General features: G+C 57.5%; 1 protein-coding gene across 2 annotated transcripts in view; it reads right to left on the bottom strand.

Annotated features, from left to right (window-relative positions):
- The window catches only part of PPP2R2C (protein phosphatase 2 regulatory subunit Bgamma), a 135,500-nt gene that overhangs the window by 6,187 nt on the left and 107,020 nt on the right, over positions 1 to 22,293 (bottom strand). For both annotated transcript variants that reach the window (XM_017680504.3, XM_017680505.3), the window contains exons 6-8: positions 18,168 to 18,332; positions 7,363 to 7,532; positions 4,150 to 4,241 (exon numbers count right to left, since the gene is read on the bottom strand). In XM_017680504.3, the coding sequence (XP_017535993.1) occupies positions 4,150 to 4,241; positions 7,363 to 7,532; positions 18,168 to 18,332 (427 nt within the window). The remainder of the gene's footprint in view (positions 1 to 4,149; positions 4,242 to 7,362; positions 7,533 to 18,167; positions 18,333 to 22,293) is intronic.

Consider the following 22,293-nt stretch of genomic DNA (forward strand, 5'->3'; position numbering starts at 1 on the left):
GACAACGAGGTGGGGACCTGCCTGTGGCCCCCCAGAACCCCCCTTCACTCCCACACAGGCATCCACGGGGTCAGGCACCATGCCAGGCAACAGAAGGTAGATTCTCACCCTCCCCCAGGGACAGCCAGTGGCAACTGGAGGTGCCCTCCCTCTGGTGACCTCTCCCTGTGACCTCTGCCCCCAACCGGGCTGTCTGGAGTGGCTCTAACATCACCCTATTAGGTGGTCACTCCCAGCGTCTGCAGCACAGAGGGTCACTGGAGGCCACAGACCCGCCTGGGGAGCTGGCAATGCCCACACCTGTCCTGCCTGGGGGACTCAACACTGGGGATGGGGAGCATGTCTGGTTTACAAACACCCACGCTGTGGGGAATGTGAGATGCCCACAGGGCCGAGGCCTCCCCTCCCTGGGCCCAGGGCAGCTGCTGTGAGGCTCAGACTGGGGTCAGGAGCCAGGCAGGGCCGCCCGGGATGCGGGCTGATCAGAGCTGGCAACTGGCCTCCCCATCTGAAGGGCACAGAGGTCCTTCCATGCCCACTCGCTTCCTGGGGCCTGGAAGGCAAAGGTGCACCCCAAGCTGAGTGGACCCCAGGCCTGCCCGCACACGCTGCCTCATCCACCAGGCTTTCCCCATCTAGGAAGCAGCATCAGGCCTCTGGGCCCCGTGCGCAGGGATCGGGTAAGCTGGGAAACACCCAGAACAGCGCTGGGTTCAGTGAACCCCGCCCCCATTACACTAAATGCCCACAGGTGTCTCTCGATTCTCATCATTCTGGTGGCTGGGAGCCCGGCCGCTCTGCCTGAGCCGGGGAGCCTGACACAAGGGAGGTCCAAGGAGAATCCCTGATGAAGATTCCCAGATAGGGGCCCTGCCCGGAGGCCACCCGTGCCTCCAGGCCAGCAAGGGGACACAAGAGAAGAAGGCAGCACCTTGCTCTTTGGGGAACAGATCACATAACTAATGGGTGCTTAGTCCTGCTTATCTAGCACGGGGAGGGAGAGCAAGACCACGCAAAGCTGGCCCGCGGTTGCTAATCCTCCTGCTAACATGCAGGCTCCAGCTGATGTGCTCGGGGGGAGAGGGGATCCCTCCCCACCTGCACCCCTGAACCCCAGGTCCCGCATCCTGCCAACCACACCGCGACAGAACAGGCCATTGCTCACATTCTTATCAGCCAGAAGATTCCCTTAACAGGGGGCCCTGGTTTGCACCCAGGCGAGGTGCTTCACCTCTGCCGGCCTCGCTTTGTATGTGGGGACACAATTCTGGCTGCTCTGGTCCCCCGCTGAGCTCCTGCCCCCTTTCCGGCAGTCCTCGAGGGACTGTCAGTGACTGTGCCCCCAGCCTCTGCCGGCCACCACAGCATGCGATAAGCAGGTCCGTGCTAACTGGCTCAAGAGTGAGCATTTAACCCGAACAAAGCTAGGCAGGTCCTTCCATGGGATTTCCACGGACCCTGGTGGGAGGCGGTGCTGTGGGCCATGAGGACAGTGAAAGGGGGGCCATGTGTGGCAGGAGAGGATGAGGCTGGTGGGTAAGAAAAGGTGGGGAGGTACAGAGACGGATGGCAAGAGAGAAGGAGGTGGCTCCAAAGATACAGGGTGAGCCCCGGGTAGCCTTGCCCAGAACCTCTCAGAACAAGCTTAGGCTTGTCTGACTCCTGCAACCAGAGACACTTGGTTGGCACAAACCCCTTTGTTCTAGGCGGATCAAGGAGAGCTCCCTAGAGGAGGTGGTATTTAAAGCGGGTCTTGGCAGCTCAGTGGGGTTCTTCCGGGTGGGTCACTGGGGTGGGGGTGCAAGGCAGACAACAGATCTGTGTATGCAGAGCCACTGGATCATCCACTGCCGGTGTGGACCCCCGGCCTTGCCGGGAGTCCCACACATGGGGTCTTGGCCTCAGAACAGTCCTGGAAAGTCCATCTGTTAGAACCACCTTCCGGGTCAGCAGACGCAGGAGAGCCGGTGGCTTATTCAAGCACATGACTGGAGAGTGGTGGAGGGCGGGCCAGAAACCGAGGGTGTGGGACCCAAAACCCCCCACCGTGTCCTCTACACTGTTGCCCATCTAAGTCTTGCTGGAGTTGGGTTTGGGGTCACTGCCAGGGTATCAGACACCCAATAGCCGGGGTTCTCCAGGCTTTCCGCTAACACGGGCAGTATGGCACACGGGGCTGCGGGACGCGAGGTCGGCTTTGGTCTGCAAGGGTGGGGCCCTGGGGTGGAGGTAGTCCTCACTTCTCCCCTGCCCTCTAGCTCCTGGAAGCAGGGACCAGGGTTTGGTTATCTTGGGACCCCGCTCTACAGGGTATGCCGGGCTCAGGGCAGTGGTCAGGATGAAGTGGAAGCGGGTGGCATACCCCATGCCTTCCAGGATAACAACAGCTATTGACTGGACAATCTCAAGTCCCCAAGGGAGGGGCTGAGGATGGGCTGAGCCACCGTCCCACCCTCTAGCGGCACCCTATCCAGTGGGGAAGTCAAGCAGAGGCAAAGAGAAAACATGATAAATGCCAAGACACAGAAGGAAAATTCGGGAGGCTGGGCGCCTAAAGCAGAGAGGACGCTGAGGGCTTCCTGGAGGAGGTGGCCTTGAGCTGAGTCAGTAACAGGCAGGTGAGAGCAGCAGTGAGCCAGGCACAGTATAGGGGGGGATCCGGCGGGGCGGGGGAGGCGGGGGGCAAGAGCAGAGCCTGCTGTGGAGCAGGAAACGAGATGGGGAGCTGGGGGTGGCTGGCACGTAAGGTGCATGGCAGGAGGTGGCAGGTGGGAGGCAGGACAGAGGCAGCCAGGACGCCGGGCAGCACCTATTCCTGGCGGGCGGGCACCGCCTGTTCTTGAGCGCCCCCTCGTGGTAATGTGAAGGAAGGGCGGGCAGTGGTCGCAACCAGTGGGGATCCCCCAACACATGCGCACAGGAGCACACACAACACGGAGCAGTGTTAGAACCCCCCTTTTCCAGCAACAAATCCTTCTCCTGAGGTTCTAATAGACAACCCCACCCCAAGACCCACTGCCCTTGCTCACTCGGGAGCCCCCCAGTGTCAGGGTCTACAGCTCAAGGGTATCGGAGAAGCCCTGTCCTCCCTGAGGGTATCTGGGTCAGCCTGGGTGCAGGTGCCTGGAGGGAGTGCCATGTGTCCCATCTGCGCCAGCTGTGTCAGCCTGGTCTCAGGCCGGGGCCTCCAGCCTGGTTTTCTAAGTGCCACTCGGTGGACCCGCGGTGACCACCATGCCAGCTCCTTTGACTGACAGCACTGCCTGCTCGGAGACCCGAGCGGGCCAGGTGGGCGCCAGGACGTTGGCAGCAGCTCTAGGGGGCTTCCACCCCTGCACACAGTGGCGTGGCCCCCCCTTGTGACCAGCCTGCCTCCAGGGGGCTCCCTCCTGGTCCTGCCCCTCGCCCCACACCTCCTCTGTGTGCCTGCGCCCGAAGCCATACCCGGCTGCAGCTGCCCCAGGACCACAGGGGCGCTGGCCACCCCCAGGACGCAGGAGAGCCCAGCCTGCTCCTGGCTGGGCACGTGTGACTGATGGGGCCCGCGGGGAGTGCCGCACACCTGGGATGACACCTGAGTCGAAGGCTGCTCCTCCTCCTCCACCCCCTCTTGCCCACCACACTGCCCTGGACTGCAGCGGGGAGGTGATGCCAAATGGCTCTAGTTGTCAAAATGTGGCGGGTGGCATATCAGCCAGCGTGGTTTTTAACCCCTGAGTTGCCTTGTCGCCTGGGTCCCTGGGCCTTCCAGTCCACAGCCTCCCTGGGCAGAGCCCGATGGGGAAACAGGAGCTCACATCAGCCCGGGCTGGGGAGAGGGGGCAGCTGTCCCTCCACGGAGGCTCAGGCACCGGGGCACCCCGCACCCCTGACCCTGGACAGGGCCGTGAGGCTGCAGACCCAGAACGGACTGTGTTCTCACTCCCGCCAGAGCGGGCTGAGGTGGGCGTTAGGTGTAGTCAGGGAGCGGAGGGTTCCTTTCTGCCCTTGTGCAGGATTGCTGAGGGCCCCCGTCCGCTGCAAGGGCGGGCGTGTTGGGAAAGCCTTGATTCAGCCAGGCTTATTAATAGCCAGCACCCCAGGTTGCCAGCCAGGCCCAGGGGACGGAAACTCTCCTAGTTGGCCGGCCGCCCTGTGGCCTAAAGTTACCTGTCGCTCCCGTTCCAGGCGCACTCAAACTTGTCGAAAATGCAGTCGTTCTCGTACAGGGAACAGAGCTTGCTCCGAAGGTAATCGTGGACCTGGTGACAGAAGGGGACTGGGTGGAGCGGGTGCCCCAATGGCCCTGGCCCCCTCTGGGAGGAGGGCCTCCTGGGCAGGGGGCGGCTGTGCCTTCCCAGGTCCAGATGGCACTCCCGACTTGGCGCTGCCCACAGCCAGGCACACAGCTGACACCTGAGCTATGGCCAGGACGGAGGTGGTCACAGTGACAAAGGGAACAAAATGGTAGGGGACCAAATCCTGGCTTCACGTCACCCTAGCCGTGTGAGCCTGGACAAGTGACCTCACCTCTCTGAGCTGTGGTTTCTTCATTAAAGTAGTAAGAGCACAAACCCCAGGGCCATTTTGGGGTCAAGGGCAGGAGACTGCTTGGTGTAGAGTCATGTCCTCTAAGGGTGATACTAGTCATGGTGAACAATGACTGCCATGGAGGGGAAAGGAGGATGCACACAGGCCTCTCAGCGTGTTTTGCAGAGGCATCAGTTGTCCTGTTTCATAGATGAGGCACTGGGGCTCAGAGAGGTTAAGTAACTGGCCTAAAGTCACACAGCTTATAAGTGCACCAGGACTGTCTCCAGGGTTACCTGACACACAGGAGAGATGGTGACACCCTGTGACCTGCATCCACCTGACTGTAGCCCAATCCCACAAACTCCGCAGCTGAAGTGCATTGTGGAAAGGTCAGGTAAATGGGGGACAGGAAGCCTGGACCCCCGGCTCTGCCCCTTAGTGTGTGACCTGTGAGAATCAGCAGCCGGGAGCTCGGGTTTCCCATCTGGAAGGGGTTTGGGAGACCCCCCCCCCGTGGAGAAGGGCCTGAGGAGTCAGGGAGACAACAGAGGGCCAAGCATGGGGTGGGCATCTGGACCCTGGGTAACTAGGGAGGGACAGAGAGAAACACACGTCCACCTGCTGCTGGGCTGTGACAGGCTGCAAAGCAAGGGTCAAGCGGCTCCTGGTCTCTCTGGCAGCCTGGACGGGCCCCTGGCTGGGCTGCCCGACTCCTCCTGGGCTCTTTCCTTGGAGCGTCAGGGCACCGAGGCTGCTGCCCAGCCTTCTGTGAGTGGTGTTGACACCCTGCCTGGAGGGCTCACCCCCCACCTGCACCATGACCTCCTCAGGGGTTAGCTGAGAGGCCCCACCTCAGAGAGGGTCCCCCACACACCCACCCAGGGAGCTGGTTCCGTGCCCATCTCCTCCCTCCCCTGCAGGCACCCCCGTGTGTGTCTGTCCACGTGCGGTGGCTTCCAGGTGGACCTCTCTCCCCGAAGTGCACACTGGCCCTGCAGGGGTGGGTTGGGGGTCCAGCCCCCGCCTCCCTGGGAGTGGGACACCACCGGTTGGAGGCCTGCGGAGGAGGCCTGGACGGGGTGCCATGCTGGGCACACATCCCAGCCCCCAACCGCTTCTGACAGGAGACTGGCGCAGGTGAGGCTGAGCGGAGAGGGCCCTTGACTGTATGTGAGTCCCTGAGAAGTCCCAATCCTGTTACATACAATTTCTAGAACATAATCGCCAAAAAAGTGTTAGTTATTGTGTTCGCTTCATGTAATAACTATTATTATTTTAGAATCACTAGGTCAGCCGGGCCAGAAGCTAAGCCCCTGGCTTCGGGTCCTGTCCTCTATTCTTCTCCTTTACAGGGCCCTCACATCCTTTGAGAATCTCTGAAGGCCTTGGACCGTCTCCCTGCAAAATGTCGGTATTAAACACTGCGCCTAGTCCCAGGGTCCGTGGGCGCCCAGTGACCCTGGAGATGGGGAAGGCTGAGGGGCCTAGTGGAGATGCAGTTGGTCAGTTCCGGGGTCTGGCTCTGGGCAGGGGCTGGGCTCGTCACTCCTGCAGACCCGAGCAGGGTTGTGTCACTCCTGCCCCAACCCTGGCCTCTGCCATTCCTGGGGATCAGAGGACGGGTGGACCCCTCCCTGGGTGTGCGGCGTGAAGAGGGGGCCCGGGTGAGACCTGAGGGCAGTGGAGTGTCAGGACCTCTGGGCTTGTCACCAGGAGCCATGAGAGCCCTTCCATGAGTCCATCCTGAGGAAGGGGTGGCAGCCGGGGAGGGGTGGGAACGGACAGGAACCGTGCCAGGTGTCCTTGTGGGTGCATGGCTTCCTGACCCTGAGCACCGTGCCCTCCTCTCAGCTCCGTCCTCTTCCCAGGGCAGCCCTTCTGCCTCCTGGCACACGTCCCTGCCCCAGGCCTTGGCAGGGAGGGAAGACAGGGAAGGGAGGTGCAGGGCCCCCACCTGGGCTCTCAGTGTGTAGCTGCCCGGCTCCCACATATCCTAGTCTCCTGGACCCCAGGTTCCCTTTCTGCCAATGGGCTTTCTTCACAGGGGAGGGAAGGAAAAGGTGGCACATGTAAGTGCAGGGCACTCTGTGCATGTAATATTTGGTTACATTGTGAGGGTGTGGCTGAGGCTTCTGGTGGGGTATTTTTCCACTCAATCCACATGACCAAATCCTACTCATCTTACAAGGGCCAGCCCAAATGTCACCTCCTCCAAGAAGCCTCCCAGATCTCTCCAGCTAGAGATAAAACCAGAGGCAGCTTTAAAGCTGTCTCACGTTTCTTTCAGGTCCCCATTTTATTTTACCACCACATGAATTTTATTTCCTACCCCAACATATATGGATGGCTCATAACAGAAAAATAATGAATAATAAGTTTCCAGGAAGGTGTCCTGTGCTTCATTTTGTACGCCTGGCTTAAACGGCCTGTGCTGAGGTGTTAGAAATGCAGCTGCTCCCGGGAGCGGGCAGTGCCAACCTGCGGCAAGGGTAGGGCTGCAGACACTCAACTGTCTGGGCCCTCGAGTAGGGCCAGGTCTGATGCTCAGGGTGTCTGTTATCCTGGGCCCCGGACTGCATGCCTACTCCCAGCCCCGTCTTGGGGCAAGAGCCCGAGGACACTCTCCACCCCCTGCAGGCAGGGCTGAGCGCGTACTTCTGCCCTCCAAGCTGCGTGGCTGGGGGCAAGCCGCCTGATCGCCTGAGCCTCAGCGTCTCACCTATAAAATGGGCGTATGAAAGCCAGCCTGTTGCTGGGAAGCCCCCTCCACAGGAGTTCTCAGCACAAGGGAAGCAGGCTGGGGGTCCCACCCCACAGAGGGGCTCTGAGGTTTCCAGCTGCAGTGCCCACCTGGTAGGTCTCTATGGGCCTCGCCTCCATGTTCAGGTCCCAGACTTTGACCGTGAGGTAATCTCGGGTGAGCATGTACCGGCCACTGTGGCTGAACTTCACATCCGACACCGAGGAAATGATTTCTGAGAAGAAGGAGCGATTGCTGGGGTCCTCGGGCTCTTCAAACACTGTGGGGACAGAGAAACAACATCACTGGCTTGCTCCTGCCCAGAATGGGCCAGAATGACAGATGATTTTGTTTCCTCCCTGAGCTCACTCTGTACCATCATTCATTCACTCATCAAACCTATAACTATACACCTGTCAGGCATCAAGCCCGACCAGATCCTCCAAGGAGGGAAGAACAAGCTTTTGGAACAATGTTTCTTGAGCATTTGCTCTGAGTCAGATTCTATGCAGAGTCCTTCCTGTGCATTACTTCATCTAATCCCTCAATAAAAATGTCAGTACCACTATTCTTCCCATTTCATAGCCAAGGAAACTCGGGCATAAATGGCTAAAAACCATGCCTGAGACTTCAGAGCTGGAAGACAGTAGTGGAGCCAGGATTTGAACCCAGGGACGCACTCCATGTGCTGCGCTCTACTGCCTCCTACTGAGCGCCAGGACTGTGAGGTGTCCTAACATTCTCGAATGTGCTGGACAAGGCTGGGCACCGGCTGTGGCTCTGGCGCTAACTGGCCCTTGGGGTCACTCGTGGCCGAGCCCTGCTGCAGGCACATGCTATTTGGCTGCCACGGGAGCTGTAGCAAAATCAAACCTCACCATCACAGGAGGAGCTCAAGTCCCATTTGCCAGCAAACACCCTAGTATCTTAGACCAAATTCCACATGGGATGTTGTTTACGTAGCCCGTGAAAGTGACAGCTTGCTGCTCCGACTGGACCATCCCTGCCTAGGCAGAGTGGGCAGTAAGTGACACCCCAAACAGCATCCCCTCCCTGCTGTCCCAAATCACCAGGCCTTCCTGACACATGGAGATTCCCACACAGAAGGTAAGTTCTTCCCAGCCCATGTCTATGATGGGCTGTCCCACCAGTTTGCCCACTAACACCCACACTGGCCAGTCAGATCCGACAGTGGCCCTGGTGCTGGAGCAGGTGAGGGCCAGGGTCCCTGTGGACTAAGCATTAGCTCCTTAGGACCTGGGCCACGCACAGGCCTGGGGCTCAGAGAAGGAGGGTGGGTGGTGAGTTGGCAGTCATTTACCAGCCTGTCTGGAAGGACTTAAATGCCTGACAACCTAGCCAGCTGTCCCCATGGAAACTGGTGGAGTGGCTGCCCTGCCTGCTTGCTTGCTCTGCGCCACCATGCCTGAAATAGGGAAGCAGAGAGCTGATCACATCTTCCCAGAGGCTCACGAAACTGCCCTCCCAGTCAGTAGGTCCTGCACCTCACTTCCTAGGTCTGCTCCATCCCTCACCCCCGTCTGGGGCCCCATTCTCCCTCTTGTCCAAAGTAGATGCTGCTCCCGCCTTTCCCACATCCAGCTCTGGCCTCACTCCTCTCTGCAGGGGGGCTGGGAGGGTATCAGGCTGACCAGACGCGCTCACGTCCTGATGAGTGCATGCATTCATCTGTTCTCTCAGCAGCCAACCCACACTGAGCACCCACCCCATGCCAGGCACTGTCTGAGGCCCCAGGATGCTGCAGGGAGCAATGCAAAGCCCCCACTTCCCTGGAGCTAACATCCTCCCCAGAGATAGACAATAAAACTCAGCCACATGCTACACCATCAGGCAGGGACGTGTGCTGGGAAGAAAAATAAAGCAAGTGAGAAGACAGGGTGTTTAGGGGCTGGTGATTAGGATGGACAGGGCCTCCATGCAAGAGAACATTGGGCAGAGATCTGAATGAAGTGAGGTAGAGACCGGTGTAGATAGCAGGGCAGGAGCACTCCAGGCAGAAGGAGTCGCACGTGCAAAGGCCCTGAGACAGGGACGATGAGCTGAAGGCCACATAGGCCAAGGGAAGGGCCTCATCCCATAGGCAGTGGGACCTTCAGGAAGGCTTGAAGAAAGGGCATGGCGAGGTGTGGGTTCTCCGGGAGTCCCCTCCTGGCAGTGGCAAGGAAGCCTCCTGGAGGCCAGCTGTAGCTTCTAAAGCCATTGAATTATGATTGGTCATCTCTCATGATCATGTTTTGTGCCCTGGTAATAATAATTACACTGGCATCTTCATTTCTGCAGGCATAACATTCATAATTTTTCTTTCTTAAGTCAAAAAAGGATCGGTAGCACTTCCCTCTTCTCAGATGTTTGGAGTAAAGGGGAAAATTCAATATTTGATTTCTTATGGAACTAAAGCAGTAAGATTCTATGTTGTCTTTAAATGAACAGGAGTATAGACCTACTTTGGGAGGAACTGGGCAGAGGGTTTAAGAGAAGAATGATGCAAACTCTCAGCAGGGACCTGGGTGACCCCAGCACCTCCCCAGGTACATAGATGGAACCCTCTCTTGACTGAACTAGCATGTCTGCCACTTGGGGTCAGAACAGAAGGTGAGTTATGAATACATAAAGCGGGGCCTGCCTCTTGCACCTGACCTTCAGGGAGCCCTTGGCACCCTCGTGCGCAGCGGTTTCCTGGGGCCAGCCGCCACCTAAACCACCTGGGCTGGTCCACTCACTCGGCCCCTGCATCCTGCAGAGCCAGCAGGCTTTGTGGGAGTTGAGGCAGGCAGATGGCCACTTAGGTTATGGTGGAGCAACCTCCCTGGATGTCACCAGGTCACAGGCTGGTCTTCCACCAGCTTTAAGGAGCAGGAAACCACAAAGGTCAAAGTCTAAGGATGATCTAATCAAGAGGTGGAAACAAACACCAAACGGCCCACTGTAACCTCACGCCTGGCTGTCCTCGGGCATTTCCAGTGGCTTTTTAGGTACAAAAGGACCGGAACTGTGAAAGATTAATGGGAAGGGATATTAACAAGGCTGAAAAAATTTCCCAGAAGTTCTTATTTTTCTTTTCAAACATTCCTATGAAATTTTTAATACGACTATTTTTGTCAAAAGACTGCAGCCTCTCCTATTCCATATCAATCCCGGTCCACCTCTCAGCCACCATACACGTGCCACCTGCATATCCCCGAGGGCATCAGTAAGAGAGAAGGGGGGGTCTCTTCTCTAATTGGTGGGATCACCGAAGGCATTTCACAGTAGTTATTGCTGCCAAGAGTTTAAAGAAAGCATCCCAGAGCCTCTCTCACTTGTGACGGGCTCAGCCCCACCTCTCTCCCCAGCCCTAATGGTTTTCACGTTGGAGGGTCTGAATCAGCAGAAATCTTGGTGCTATTTCTTTTTAACAATTTTGCATAATTAAGGATCTGGTGGTCCTAGGTGGTTCCCTGACAACCACATCCTCCTTTCTTGGTGCCTCACAGTGTCCCCACTGCCACACGCAGGGAGGAGGAGAAGCCCCCATCACCAGCATGCGCCAAAGCAGAGCGCAGGGCCCTGGTCCAGCCACGGCCCTGAGCACTGCAAGCACATCGCACATGGAGCCTGAGGTCAGTGCCAGCTGCACACACAACTCCCAAGGTGCCCCTCTTCTGTTTAAAGCCCTCCATGGCTCCCAGTGCCCACAGGATCAAGGTTCAAGCTCCTAGACATAGCTGACCTGCTCTGCGCTAATCGGGCCCCGGTTTGCCTGCTGCTCCAGCTTCATATACACGACTCCCATCCTGCAGCCGCATTTCAACCCTCTTCCCACCAGGGCCCCAGGGCCTCAAATAAGGGGAGGTAAGCCAGGCCCTCAGGGCACCACACTCACTCTCAGGGTCCCCCTTAATGCCTCCTTCAATGTCATGCCCTGGGCATCTCGCTCACCTTGCCCTGCCATATACCAGGCAGCAAAGCTCTGTGTGACCTCAGACAAGCCCCTTAGCCTCTCTGAGCCCAAGTTCCCTCACCTGAAAAACAAGTACGGGTCCTCCAGATGTAATGCCTGGAAGCACCCAGCCCGGTGAGGAGCTGTTCAGTAAAACTGTGGCTATTTCTATAGTTATTTTTTCATATTATTTTCTCCCTGAAATTTCCTTTACTTTTAGCCCCTGTCTTTCCTGTCAACGTCTATATATTCTTCAGAACCCCAACTCAAATGCCCTGTTCTCATGCACCTCCTCCAGATGCTCTCCAAACAAGTCCCGCACAGCCCCAGGTTCCCTCTTCTATGGCATCAGCAGGGACGTATGGTCACCCCATGGGGCCGTGAGCTCCTGGGGCAGGCAGGGGTCCTGCACCTGTCTTCAGTCCCCTTGGCATCCCTGCCCCTTGGTGTGGAACTTGAGCGTGACATTTCATAAACGACCACACTGTCCCGGCTTCAGGAAGTGGCCAGGCGAGCCCGCCAGGACGGAGCTCCAGGAGGAGCTGGGAGGGGTCTGTGCGGCAGAAGGGGTGGGGGCAGGAGGGGTGGTATCCCACCCCGAGCCCCAGCACCTTGCTGCTTCTGCACGATGCTGCTCTGGCGGAGGGCCCTCCGGCGTGGCTGCCTTCCCACCCTTGGGCCCCCGCTACCCCTGCCACCAGAAGGCTGAGGCAGTGCAGAGCGGGCAGGGGCAGGGAGGGCAGAGGGGATCACCACAAGGCGGGGCTCCGAGCGCTCTCCGATGAATCCGCGGGGAGCATTCTCTGCTGACCGCCGCCGCTCAGCACCACGTGACGGACCCCAGGGAGCAAAACAAAACCCAACCCCCACTGGGGCCGCACCCAACCTGGGTCCGCCTCTCCGCCTCCCCCAGGCAGCCTGCCCTTCGCCCCACTGCAGCCCCTTATCTTCTTTTCTCATTCTCCAAGGCACAGAGACGCCTCCTCTGACTGCTGTAATTAAAGGCCAGCTGCCTCAGAGCACCCAAGACGGCTCAGGGCCTCTCTCTGCTCCGGGCTCCGCTACCCCACGTGCCCACACCTCCTCCACCGGCTCCGCCAGGCCGGCGCCTCCTCTCAGCACAAACCCCAGCCGTCCCCGCCCTGCCCCCCCGGCCCCCCCCCCCGTGCCCTCCCTGCCCTCCCGGCCCCCCGTGCCCTCCCAGCCCCCAGGGCCCTCCCGGCTCTGGCCCGCTTCCAATCCGCCCCATGGCTTATCCTCCACTCCGCAGCCAGAGTTCAGCAGCAGCTGGGCCAGGCCACTCCCTGCCCAAAGCCCCTGCGGCTCCCTGCGTTCCAGAGGGAACCCAAAGCTGCTTCCTCGGCCTATGACGCCCCCTTGCTGCGGACCCTCCTCTCCCCACGCACCACTCCGGCCTCCCTCTCCCCCTCTCCCCTGCTCTGCCTGGGCCGCACTGGCTGCTCCCTTCCACTGGGGAGCTTTGCCCCAGCCCTGCCCCCAGGTACCTGGAGCCTCCCCAGCAGAGGGTGGCTGGGTCTGTTCTGTCTGCCCCAGATCCGGTATCAGGAATGAGCCCTGGGAGTCTACCCCACCCAGCCTCTTCCAACGACCCTGGCTCACCCACAGTTCCCATAGGCTTCTTAGTTCTCAAGGCTTCTGTGAAGATTAAGTGAGAAAGAGCACGGGTTTAATGGCATGAGACTATCAGAGCCTCTATCCTCACCCTACCTGGCTGTGTGACCTTGGGAAAATGTCTCAACCACTCTGTGCCTACATGCGGTAAACAGTAATGGACATTAAAGGTGTCCACATCTGAATGAGTCCCTGGAACCTGGCAGAAGACTGCAGATGTGACTAAGGATCTTGAATTTCAGAAATGACCCTGGGTCATCTGTCACCACAAAGACCCTCTGGGAGAACTAGGAAGGTCAGAGACAGAGGGATGAGATGGGAGGATGGAAGCAGACCGTGGAGTGTGGCACCGCGGAGATGAGGAGGGGCCGCGGGCCGAGCTGAGGCCTGCGGGCACCTCGAGAAGCTGGAAAAGGCGATGGGTCATCTCCAGAAGGAGCCAGCCCTGTCCACACCTGCGTTTGTGTTGTGGGAAGCCCGAGTTTGTGGCAGCTTGTGACAGCAGCACTGGGAAACTCATACACTCAGTTCCTCATCTGTAAAATGAGTAACACAGCACCTCCATTACTGGGCAGCGCTGAGGATTTATCGAGCTGTGAACTGAGGACAGTGACCCACTGGCAGCAGGGGATCGGCGAACGTTATTGTGGTTATTGCCCTGCCTAGCACTCGGCGGGCACGTGGCGAGGGGCCCCGAGGGGCACGGGTTGTCGTGACCACCTATTCTAGGAAATCTCCAGGCTCCATCATAGACCTTCCTCTTGGCAGACTCTGTGCTGTCAGAAGCAGAAACAACTGTCTATTTTGAGGACCCATGTGTGGTTGTTTCCATAGTTACCCTGTCGCAATGACTACCAGACACAAGACCCAGATTTCTACTGCTTCAGAGAAAGACAGAAAGCTGAGTGCACCCCCCTCAGCTCCTGTTGGGAAGGAGCCTAGGAAGCCCCTGTGCTTCTCTGTACCTCAGTTTTCTCATCTGTCCAAAAGCAGAAACAAATACCCACCGTGATCTAGGACCCTCTTCACTCAGTGAACAGAACATCATTTCACCTGTTGGGCACATGATCCCATGACCATTCACCTCTGGGGATGTCACTTTTGGCCATTCCCAGAGTTTTGAGCAGTAACTGGATAAATGGATAGAAGTGACAGAAAGAATGGGCTCTAATCCCAAGTCTCTTTAAAAAAATCCAGCTTGAATAACAACCATTTGTGTTCTGGTTAAAAACAACAGCAACCTGCTCATTAGCAGCTGGCTGCTTGCTTAACCTGTCATGAGGACTAAGAACAAGCCAAAGGCGGACATGAAGGACGGATGCTTCACCTCCTCACGACTTACAGCAGATGAGATGAGAAAGGAAAGCAGAGGCTGCAAAGGCCTGGGGAGGACTGGTGGGCAACCTCCTCCTGACATTAAAGAGAAAGTTTCTGCGCAAGATACCAAGTTTGAGAATGAACAAAATGTTAGACACATTTAAAATACAAACATTTAGAATACAAAATTAACTGCAATAGAAAACTGGTATAAACTGGTAAAAAGATTTACACATCAGCTTTGCTAAGATTTCAAGGAGCAAAGATTTTAAGCTGTTTCAGGAAAAGAAAAGATAGAAAGGAGCAGAATAATCTCAATAAAAACAAAGATCACTTCATCTATGAACTTTTATGCAAAAAGCATAACTCTTGCTTTTGTGCAAAAATATCTCAGCAAGAGCTGGGGCCCCAGGGGTACAGCAAAAGCCTATGGTGGTCAGAAGCCACAATGTCCCTCCCTTCACACCTTGTCCCCCTAAAAGTCTTTGAAACCCAATATGGCCTAGGGAGGAGTGGAAATTGCTGTGGCCTTGCAGTTAATGCTCACTGCAGCCCTGGGATGGGGGTGGGGGCACAAATGGAACTGACTCATCGGAAGTAAAGTCATACTCTCGCACTCTTGAGTCTGTGGGCTGATTCACATGCAGCCCGTACACCACCAGGCATGTGACAATGACGTGTCCAGAATCTGTGCATGTGTGCTGGGCTCAGGAGATGTATAAGTGACGGCTGTCCTGGTGGGTGGCTGTTCATTCAGACCTCTGGGGAACCAGATGACAAAAATCAAGGCGGGCTCTGACTTCTACCTCCAGCCCACCAAAGAATGTCATTCAAACAGCGTGGGGTACGAAAAACAGTTTCTATTCTCCCTAAGTACCACCCTCCTGCCCACATGTGTTTTCTAATTCAAAGTTGGAACCCATAGCTGAAGCACAGATACACAGACCAACGTAAAGGAGAAAGAATAGGAGCTTTCTCGGGGACAGTCACTGGGTGTATCTCTTTCCACTGTTTTCTTTCCAGTTTTTTGGTAAAGTCGTCATTACCCTGCCTTTTCACCCCCGCCAAATCTTTCAACATGATCAATTGCCCATGTCGTTGAAAATATTCTAACTCAGTGTTTCAAATGACTGAACAATATTCCGTTACACAGACGGCACCGTCATTCACTTGTCATTTGCTCTGTTGGACGTTTAGGATGTTTCTGAACTTGGTCCTTATACACGAGGATGTTCCATGAAATCTTATCCTTCGTCCTGCCCCTGGGGCTCACGCGGGGTCAGGGCTGGGCCCAGGAGTGGAGACCCAGACTCTCCTCTCTCCCCAAACTTTTCCCATGCCAGTCTGAGTTACAGCTGAACACAGGCAAATCCCGGGGCCCCTGGGGCCTGTGCCACAGGCAGTGGGCGTAACACGGGGGGGGCGGAGCAGTGCTGTTCGAAGCAGCATAAGCTCCCCCAAACTGTCTGCTCCTAACCCACAGACCTGTGCATAGGTTATATTCTGGGGCAAAGAGGAAATCAAGGTTGCCAATCAGCTGACCCTCAGATGGAGGATTTTCTGGGTTATCCGGGCTGGCCCAGTGTGGTCATGATGGTCCTTAATGGTGGGATGGTTAGGCAGAGGGGTCAGTCAGTGTGCTGCGGTGTAAGAAGGCCCAGCCGGCTATCGCTGGCCGGGGAGATGGAGGGCACTAGGAGCCAAGGAATGCAGGCGGCCCTGGGGCTGGAGAAGGCCAGGGAACAAATTCTCCCTGAAGCCTGCAGAGAGGAATGCAGCCCTGCCCACACCTTGATTTTTGTGAGCAAGACCCATCTGGGCCTCTGAACAGCAGAACTGTAAGAGGATGAATCTGTGTTGTTTTGAGCCAATAAACTTGTGGTCATCTGTCACGGCGGCCGTGGGACATCAGTGTGGCCCTGGGCTGCTGTTGTGGGTCTGGCGTAGTCCACACTCACGGCCTGGGAATCTGAGCAAGTCTCCGAGCTTCCTGTCCATCCCCACACTGAGCCCCACACCTTTATCTCCAGCTGGGACCTGCCCCTGACCAGACATCGGCTGCCTGCTCCACACCTCTCTTTGGAGCCCAGTATGATCTCATGCTTATGGTGTCCAAACCCAGCCAGTTGGTCCCTGTCCCCCTTCCTGGCCATCCCTCCTCTGGTGTGCCTGTCCCAGGAAAGCACCACAGCCTTGCCCTGCCGTGCAAACCAAACCTGGGTCACCCCGGTCCACATGCCACTGGGCAGAGCCCACCAGCTCAGCTTCATAGAACACCCAGAACAGGGCCATCCCATCTCTGCCACCCCACCCAGGGTCACTGTTTCTTCTCAAATGAAGCCCAGCAGACAGGGGCTCCTCCCGCAGTTGCTTCTCCTTTTCAAATCCTTGCTCTCAATCCCCACTAGCTTTTCACCTCACTTAGGATAAAACCTGGATCCGCTCCCTGACCTATGGGGTCCTGAGTCACTCACCTACTGCGTCTCTCTGACCTCAGTGCCAGCCAGTCTTCCCCCGCAGTCACTCCTCTCAGGACACACTGGTGTACTTCCATATCGGAGCCCCGCCCCTGCAGCAACCCCTTCTAGAACATTCTTCCCCCAGAGCTCTGCATGGCTTACCCCCTTGGCACCCTTAGGGAGATAACCCTCCATGCACCTCCTCTTTTGGTGGTGGCTGTGCACATCACTCACCACCTCCCCACATCACAGGACCTGGTCATGAGTTATCATCTGTCTGCTGGTGTCTGCTTTGCCCCCAACCCCCGGGCCTAGAGCTGTGCCTGAAGCATAGCAGGTGCTCAGGAAACATGGGCCCCTGGATGCCTGGATGGCTGCTCATGGCATGTGGGGTGCGGTGGTGGCCCTGTTCTGCCCACCCTGAGTGCTGGCACCCTGGCCAGCAGGAGGAGACGGGAGTGTGCACGAGGAGCCCCGCCTGGGCCCGCTGGAGAGCTCTGGGGCTCACAGACCACAGTGCTGGGCCGTGCAAGCCCAGATAACAAATATCTGGGGGGCCATGAGCGCAAGGAAGCCCAGGGCATCTGCAGAACATGGAACAATGCAGAGATTTGTGGAGGGGGTGGAGTGAGATGTAGGGGAGGGAACTTGGCCGAAAAGGACAGAGGGGCGGGCAGTTACAGGGGGTCCTGAGCCCGGGCCCTGGGGGCCAGGGTGTGCCTAGGCTCTGCTGCCTAGGGAAACCAGCCCCCCAACAGCCCTCAGCCTCCCTCGCTGAGATGCTGATAAAGCCCTGACGGGGCCTACTGCTCGCCCCTCATTCATTCATTCAGTGCGTATTTCCAGACACTGTTGTGAGCATAGGGGTAGATGCCAAGATGAACTAAACCCCCACCCTCCCGGCTGGGGCCCTGTCTGTCCCTGTCCCCTGCTCCCACTGCAAGGTCATCCAGGGAGGACACCATGAACTATCCTCCACCTTCAGGTGCCCCTGGGCACCACCATGATGGTGAGAGGTCGGCCAGCCACAACCCAGCACCAAGCAGCCTAGCCCAGGGGTGAGCAGCAATGGCCTAGCATCCCACAGTTCTGGGTTTAAGTCCTACCCCCTCACTTTTCAGTCTGGGGGAACTGGGCCTATTCACGAGCCAGTGTCCTCTCCTGCACCGGGCCTCCCCGGAGCTCGTGGAGATGAGATGAAATAATGTGGACGGCTCAGCTGCGCCTGGCTCATAGCGTCCCATGAATGTGAGCTGTGTGGTGGGGGTCTGTTTGGTCACCTCATGCTCCCTTGGACCTGCCCAGCCCTGGACTACCATGGCACCCCAGGACCCCCCACAGCTGACCCTCTGATCAGTTTCAGCATGAGGAAGTGACCTCCAGGAACTCAGGGAGAGGGGGCGGCCCACGGGGTTCTGCAGGGTGAGGCCAGCCCAGCCGGACTGGGGGTCAGGGAAGGTTGAGCATGGTCCGTCCTCAGCTGTGGACCCCAGCTCAGTCCCTGAGCCTTGTCCTAGCCACCCCCACTCTGAAGCAGCCCCCTGCGGGCACGGGCACGGGCACTTACGTTTGGAGTGCTTGTCACACAGGGCGGCCGCACGCATGTCGCAGAGGCGCAGGGAGCCCTTGCTGCTGCTGTAGACAAAGAGGTTGCAGTGGTGCGGGTGGAACTCGGATGCTGTGATCACCTCCGTGAGGTCCTCCATGTTGGCTGGCTTGATGTCCACGATGTCTGGCCAGGTCAAGGAAGGGCTGGTGAGGGGAGGCTCTGAGACCCTCAGGTGTCCCTGGACACCAGAGCCTGCATACCCACCTACCCAGAGTCCAAGCTGCCTCTCCATTCCCCAACTTCCCGCAAGCACCCCACCTGCAGAGGCCACCCCCCACCCCCAACCCCACCCCACAGCTGCAGACCTGCGCAGGACCCACCCCCTGGCTGCCCCTTCCGGGTGCCTGTTCACTGTCCCTGGAAGGCCCAACCTCCCACATCCCTTCTGACCTGTGCCCTCCCCCGAGCCCAGAGCCCATCAGTTGCCCAGCCCCTCACAGGGTGACCCCTGAGGCCTCTCCCCCTATCCACCTCCCTACCAGTTGCCAAGCAGGTGGCAGGGAGCGATTATCAAGTGCCCACTATGTGCTGGCCATGGACGTGAGGTCAAAGATGTCATTCTCCTGTCAGATCTGTGAGTTGCACCCGCTAAGTGTTCAGGTTGCTGTTGCCCCACCCCCTGGCCCCCCTCCTTTGGAAAATGTTCTCTGCCTCTGGGTTTTCAGCTCTGATGTGTGCCCCACCCTCACTCACAACCCCCATGAGGGATGAGCCCAGGAGGGACCCCAGGCAGGGAGTGCTGGGGGCAGTTCTGTCGTCCCTGCTGGGCTGGTGGTGTAGAGAGGGGCACTGGCATCTGCTGCCTGGAGAAGAGGAAAGCCTGGCCTGAGGCGGGGCGGGCAGACAGAGCCAAAGACAGGAAAGAGAAGATCTCATGACAACTTTTGAATCCTGGATCAGGACGTACCTGAAGCCCAAGCCCCTGGATGGTTACTATGGGAGCCAATAAGCCCATTTTCTGTTTAGGGCCAAGAATGTCATTGTTTGGAAAGGAAGCATCCCTCACTGATACACTAGAGCCCAGAGAGGGTGAGCAACTTGTCCAGGTGACTCAGCAGCGAGCAGGAAGCTGGATTCCTGTCCATTCCCCACTGCCTATTGGAACCCTTTGGGGTGGCACTCAAGGCCTGGCATACCCTGGACTATGTCTACCTTTCCAGCTTTGGGTCCTGCTAGGCCACCCAAAAGGCATGCTCCTCTCTGACAACACCCTCAGTCTCCCCAGCCTGCGTGGGGCTCTGCACAGCCTATCCCCTTCCACTGAAACGCCGCCGGGTCCCTCCGCATTTGCACATGGCCCTGGAGTCGGACAGCCTGGAGCTGGGATCCCGGCTCCGCCACCTCCCGGCTGTGTGACTGGGTGAGTTTCCGGCTCTCCAGGCCTCACGTTTCCTCGTCTGTAAATGGGTTAATGGTTCCAACCTCGTAGGTTTGCTGTGAAGATTAGAAGAGGCAAAGCCCTTTGCTCACGCCTGACACACCGCAGAGTTCAGTAATTGTCAGTTGCCATTATTCTCTTTTATTACCTTGAAAATACCGATTGGAACTCAGACCCCTTCTCTGCGGTAAGCCCTTCTCCTCCTCCCAGCCCAGCTGCTTCCACTCTCAATGAGAAAGAGATATTTTCCAACTTCTCTCAACACAGGAGATTATAAAACATCCGAACAGGTGCTGAAAGTGCCACTAGAGGTGCCGCGGAGGCCGCTGTGTTCACTCAAACCCCGCTTCCTGGAAGCTCCCTAACCGGAGGCTTGGAATCGCCTAAACACCTGGAGTGAGAAAACCCACGTCGTCAACGCCTGAGTCGGTTTCCCTGGAAACTGTGGTTTTCTAGTGCGATAAGGAGCAGAGATCAAATCGTGACAAATGAGCCTAAAGGTGACGAGAGAAAACGAGCAGACTTCTGGACTTCTGTGGTGCTGATTCCACCAGCGCTGACCTTGCGGCCCACCCTTCCCGCCGGCCACCTGCTGACAACGCTCTGCCAGGCCGGCCTGCTCGGCGATGGCTTTCATTTCTCACCCAACTTAAAATGGTGTCTGGGACAGTGCGGTCGTTTATGAAATGTCACGCTCAAGTTCCGCACCAAGGGGCAGGGCAAACAGGGACCAAATTCCCTCTTGGGACACAAAAATCAAAGGAAACTTGTGGAGATGGAAGTGCCCAGCCCCCGGGGAATGAACACAGGTGGGGTTCAAATCGGGGTTGTACTACCTCCTAGGGGACCCATGTTTTCACTCTGTTTTGCAGGGTTATAAATTCCTGGCACGGGGGTTAGGACTCAGAGGGATAAAGAGAAGATGCCTGGCCTGAAGTGGCTCTCAGAACACTCCAGCGTCCACCCTGGGGTTGGAGGGCATTTGTCCATCAGCCTGACGGAACTCAGGGCAGCCAGCTCATTGACTGCTTTTGCCAAAGAATGGAGGGTGGAAGTCACAGGCACTGTGTGTCGCTTCCAGACTGAAGATTTGAGAGCCAGCACACAGGTGCCATGACAACTTTCCCTGTGCAGTGAGACCCATGCCTCAGGTGACCTGTGTGGACACACAGCGTGAATGAGAAGTACCCCTGGGCCTCTGAAACTTTCAGACTGTTGTCACTGCAGCAGAGCCTGGCCCTCCTGGTTCAGCATCCAAACACTCTGGGCAGCAGAGGCAGCGTGTCTGAAGTCTCGCACCATCATCCTGCTGCCACAGAGGCCCAGACCGTAATGTACTAAATGACCACTGCTGCTCCCTGACGGTGCCGTTTGATGGGAGCGATCAGCTCACGCACAACTGCTGGCAGCCCACACCTGAGAAGCATCTGGCTCACGGAGACTGCAGCTGGCTTTTATGAACTGTCTTCAGCGGGGAAAGCTGTGGCGCTGGTGGCCAGAAGAGACTGCAGCGTCAGAGCTCAGAGGTCCCCTCTCCAGCCCCTACATCTTGGTCCCAGACTCACACGGGGGCCAAGGCCAAGCAGATAGGTACGGCCTCACTGCCTGATTGCAGCGTATGCTTCTTGCTGCCGGTGACCCTATCCCGCTTAACTGCTCCTGACGGCCTCATGACAACGCTCGTTAGAAGTATGTGCAAAGCCATAATGGTCTTTAAAGGCGCGCAGGGCTCAATTACACCTGCAGTGTTCGGCAGGCAACACGCCTGAGCGGAGCTGGTGGACAAGCAATGCACGTGGACCAGAGGCCCAGTGTGCAGGCTGGCAGGACAGCATTCCCACGCCCAGGACCACCTTCACACAGCTCCAGCATCCCTAAGGGAATCTGCTGCTGTTTCAAAGGATTCTGGATACAGTGGGTGCTGGGGAAAGATGGATGTGAAGCACAGAGCCTTCATTTCTACGTAACCTTGGTGCAGGAAGACAATACCATAGTCACAGCCAAGGTGCTGGGCCCCCCAGGTACAGGGGCTCCCTGAGGCCCAGACCAGCCAACCACATCCCAGGTTGGCCCCTCCAAGACAGGCTCAGCTGCCCTGGGCCTGTCACCTGGCCCCTTGCTGGTGCCATCGGATGTGCGCAAGGCATATTATTGAGGGGGCCGTCTCTGTTGAATTCCTTTCATCACATCACAAAGCAGGGGCCTGAAGACAGATTCCTGACAAGGGAAGTGGGTTCGGAGGAAGCCTCTGAAGCACAATAATCATGCCCCCACACAGGTACGACAGACACACAGCCTGGCCTCACACGCACAGCCACGTGTGCAGGCGCTTGCAGACACGCAGTCCAACACTGGCCGTGTGCAGCAGCTTTGACCCTGGCAGGACCAGTGCTGGAGCAGAAGCCAGGGCCTTGGGCTGAGCATCTGGTCTTAGCTCCCCCTGCTCAGTGCCACAGGCAAAAGGCATTTCCATTCCACAAGCCTTGGTTTCCCCCATTCCCAAAAGCAAACCAGGTTGGGCAATATCCCAGTGCCCTGTCATCTCAAGGATTAACCCCTGTGGCGCCCCTCCCCCATTTCATGCTCAGCTGCGTCAGTCCCACTTGTAGACTCTGCCTTACAAGGTGCACGGGGCAGGCGGACCTCCCTTGAGAATGAGCATAATTAGACTCATTTACCAAACCCCCTGCCAACCCCTCCCTAGGC

Source organism: Manis javanica, chromosome 5 (genome assembly GCF_040802235.1).
Source record: "Manis javanica isolate MJ-LG chromosome 5, MJ_LKY, whole genome shotgun sequence".
NCBI lineage: Eukaryota > Metazoa > Chordata > Mammalia > Pholidota > Manidae > Manis > Manis javanica.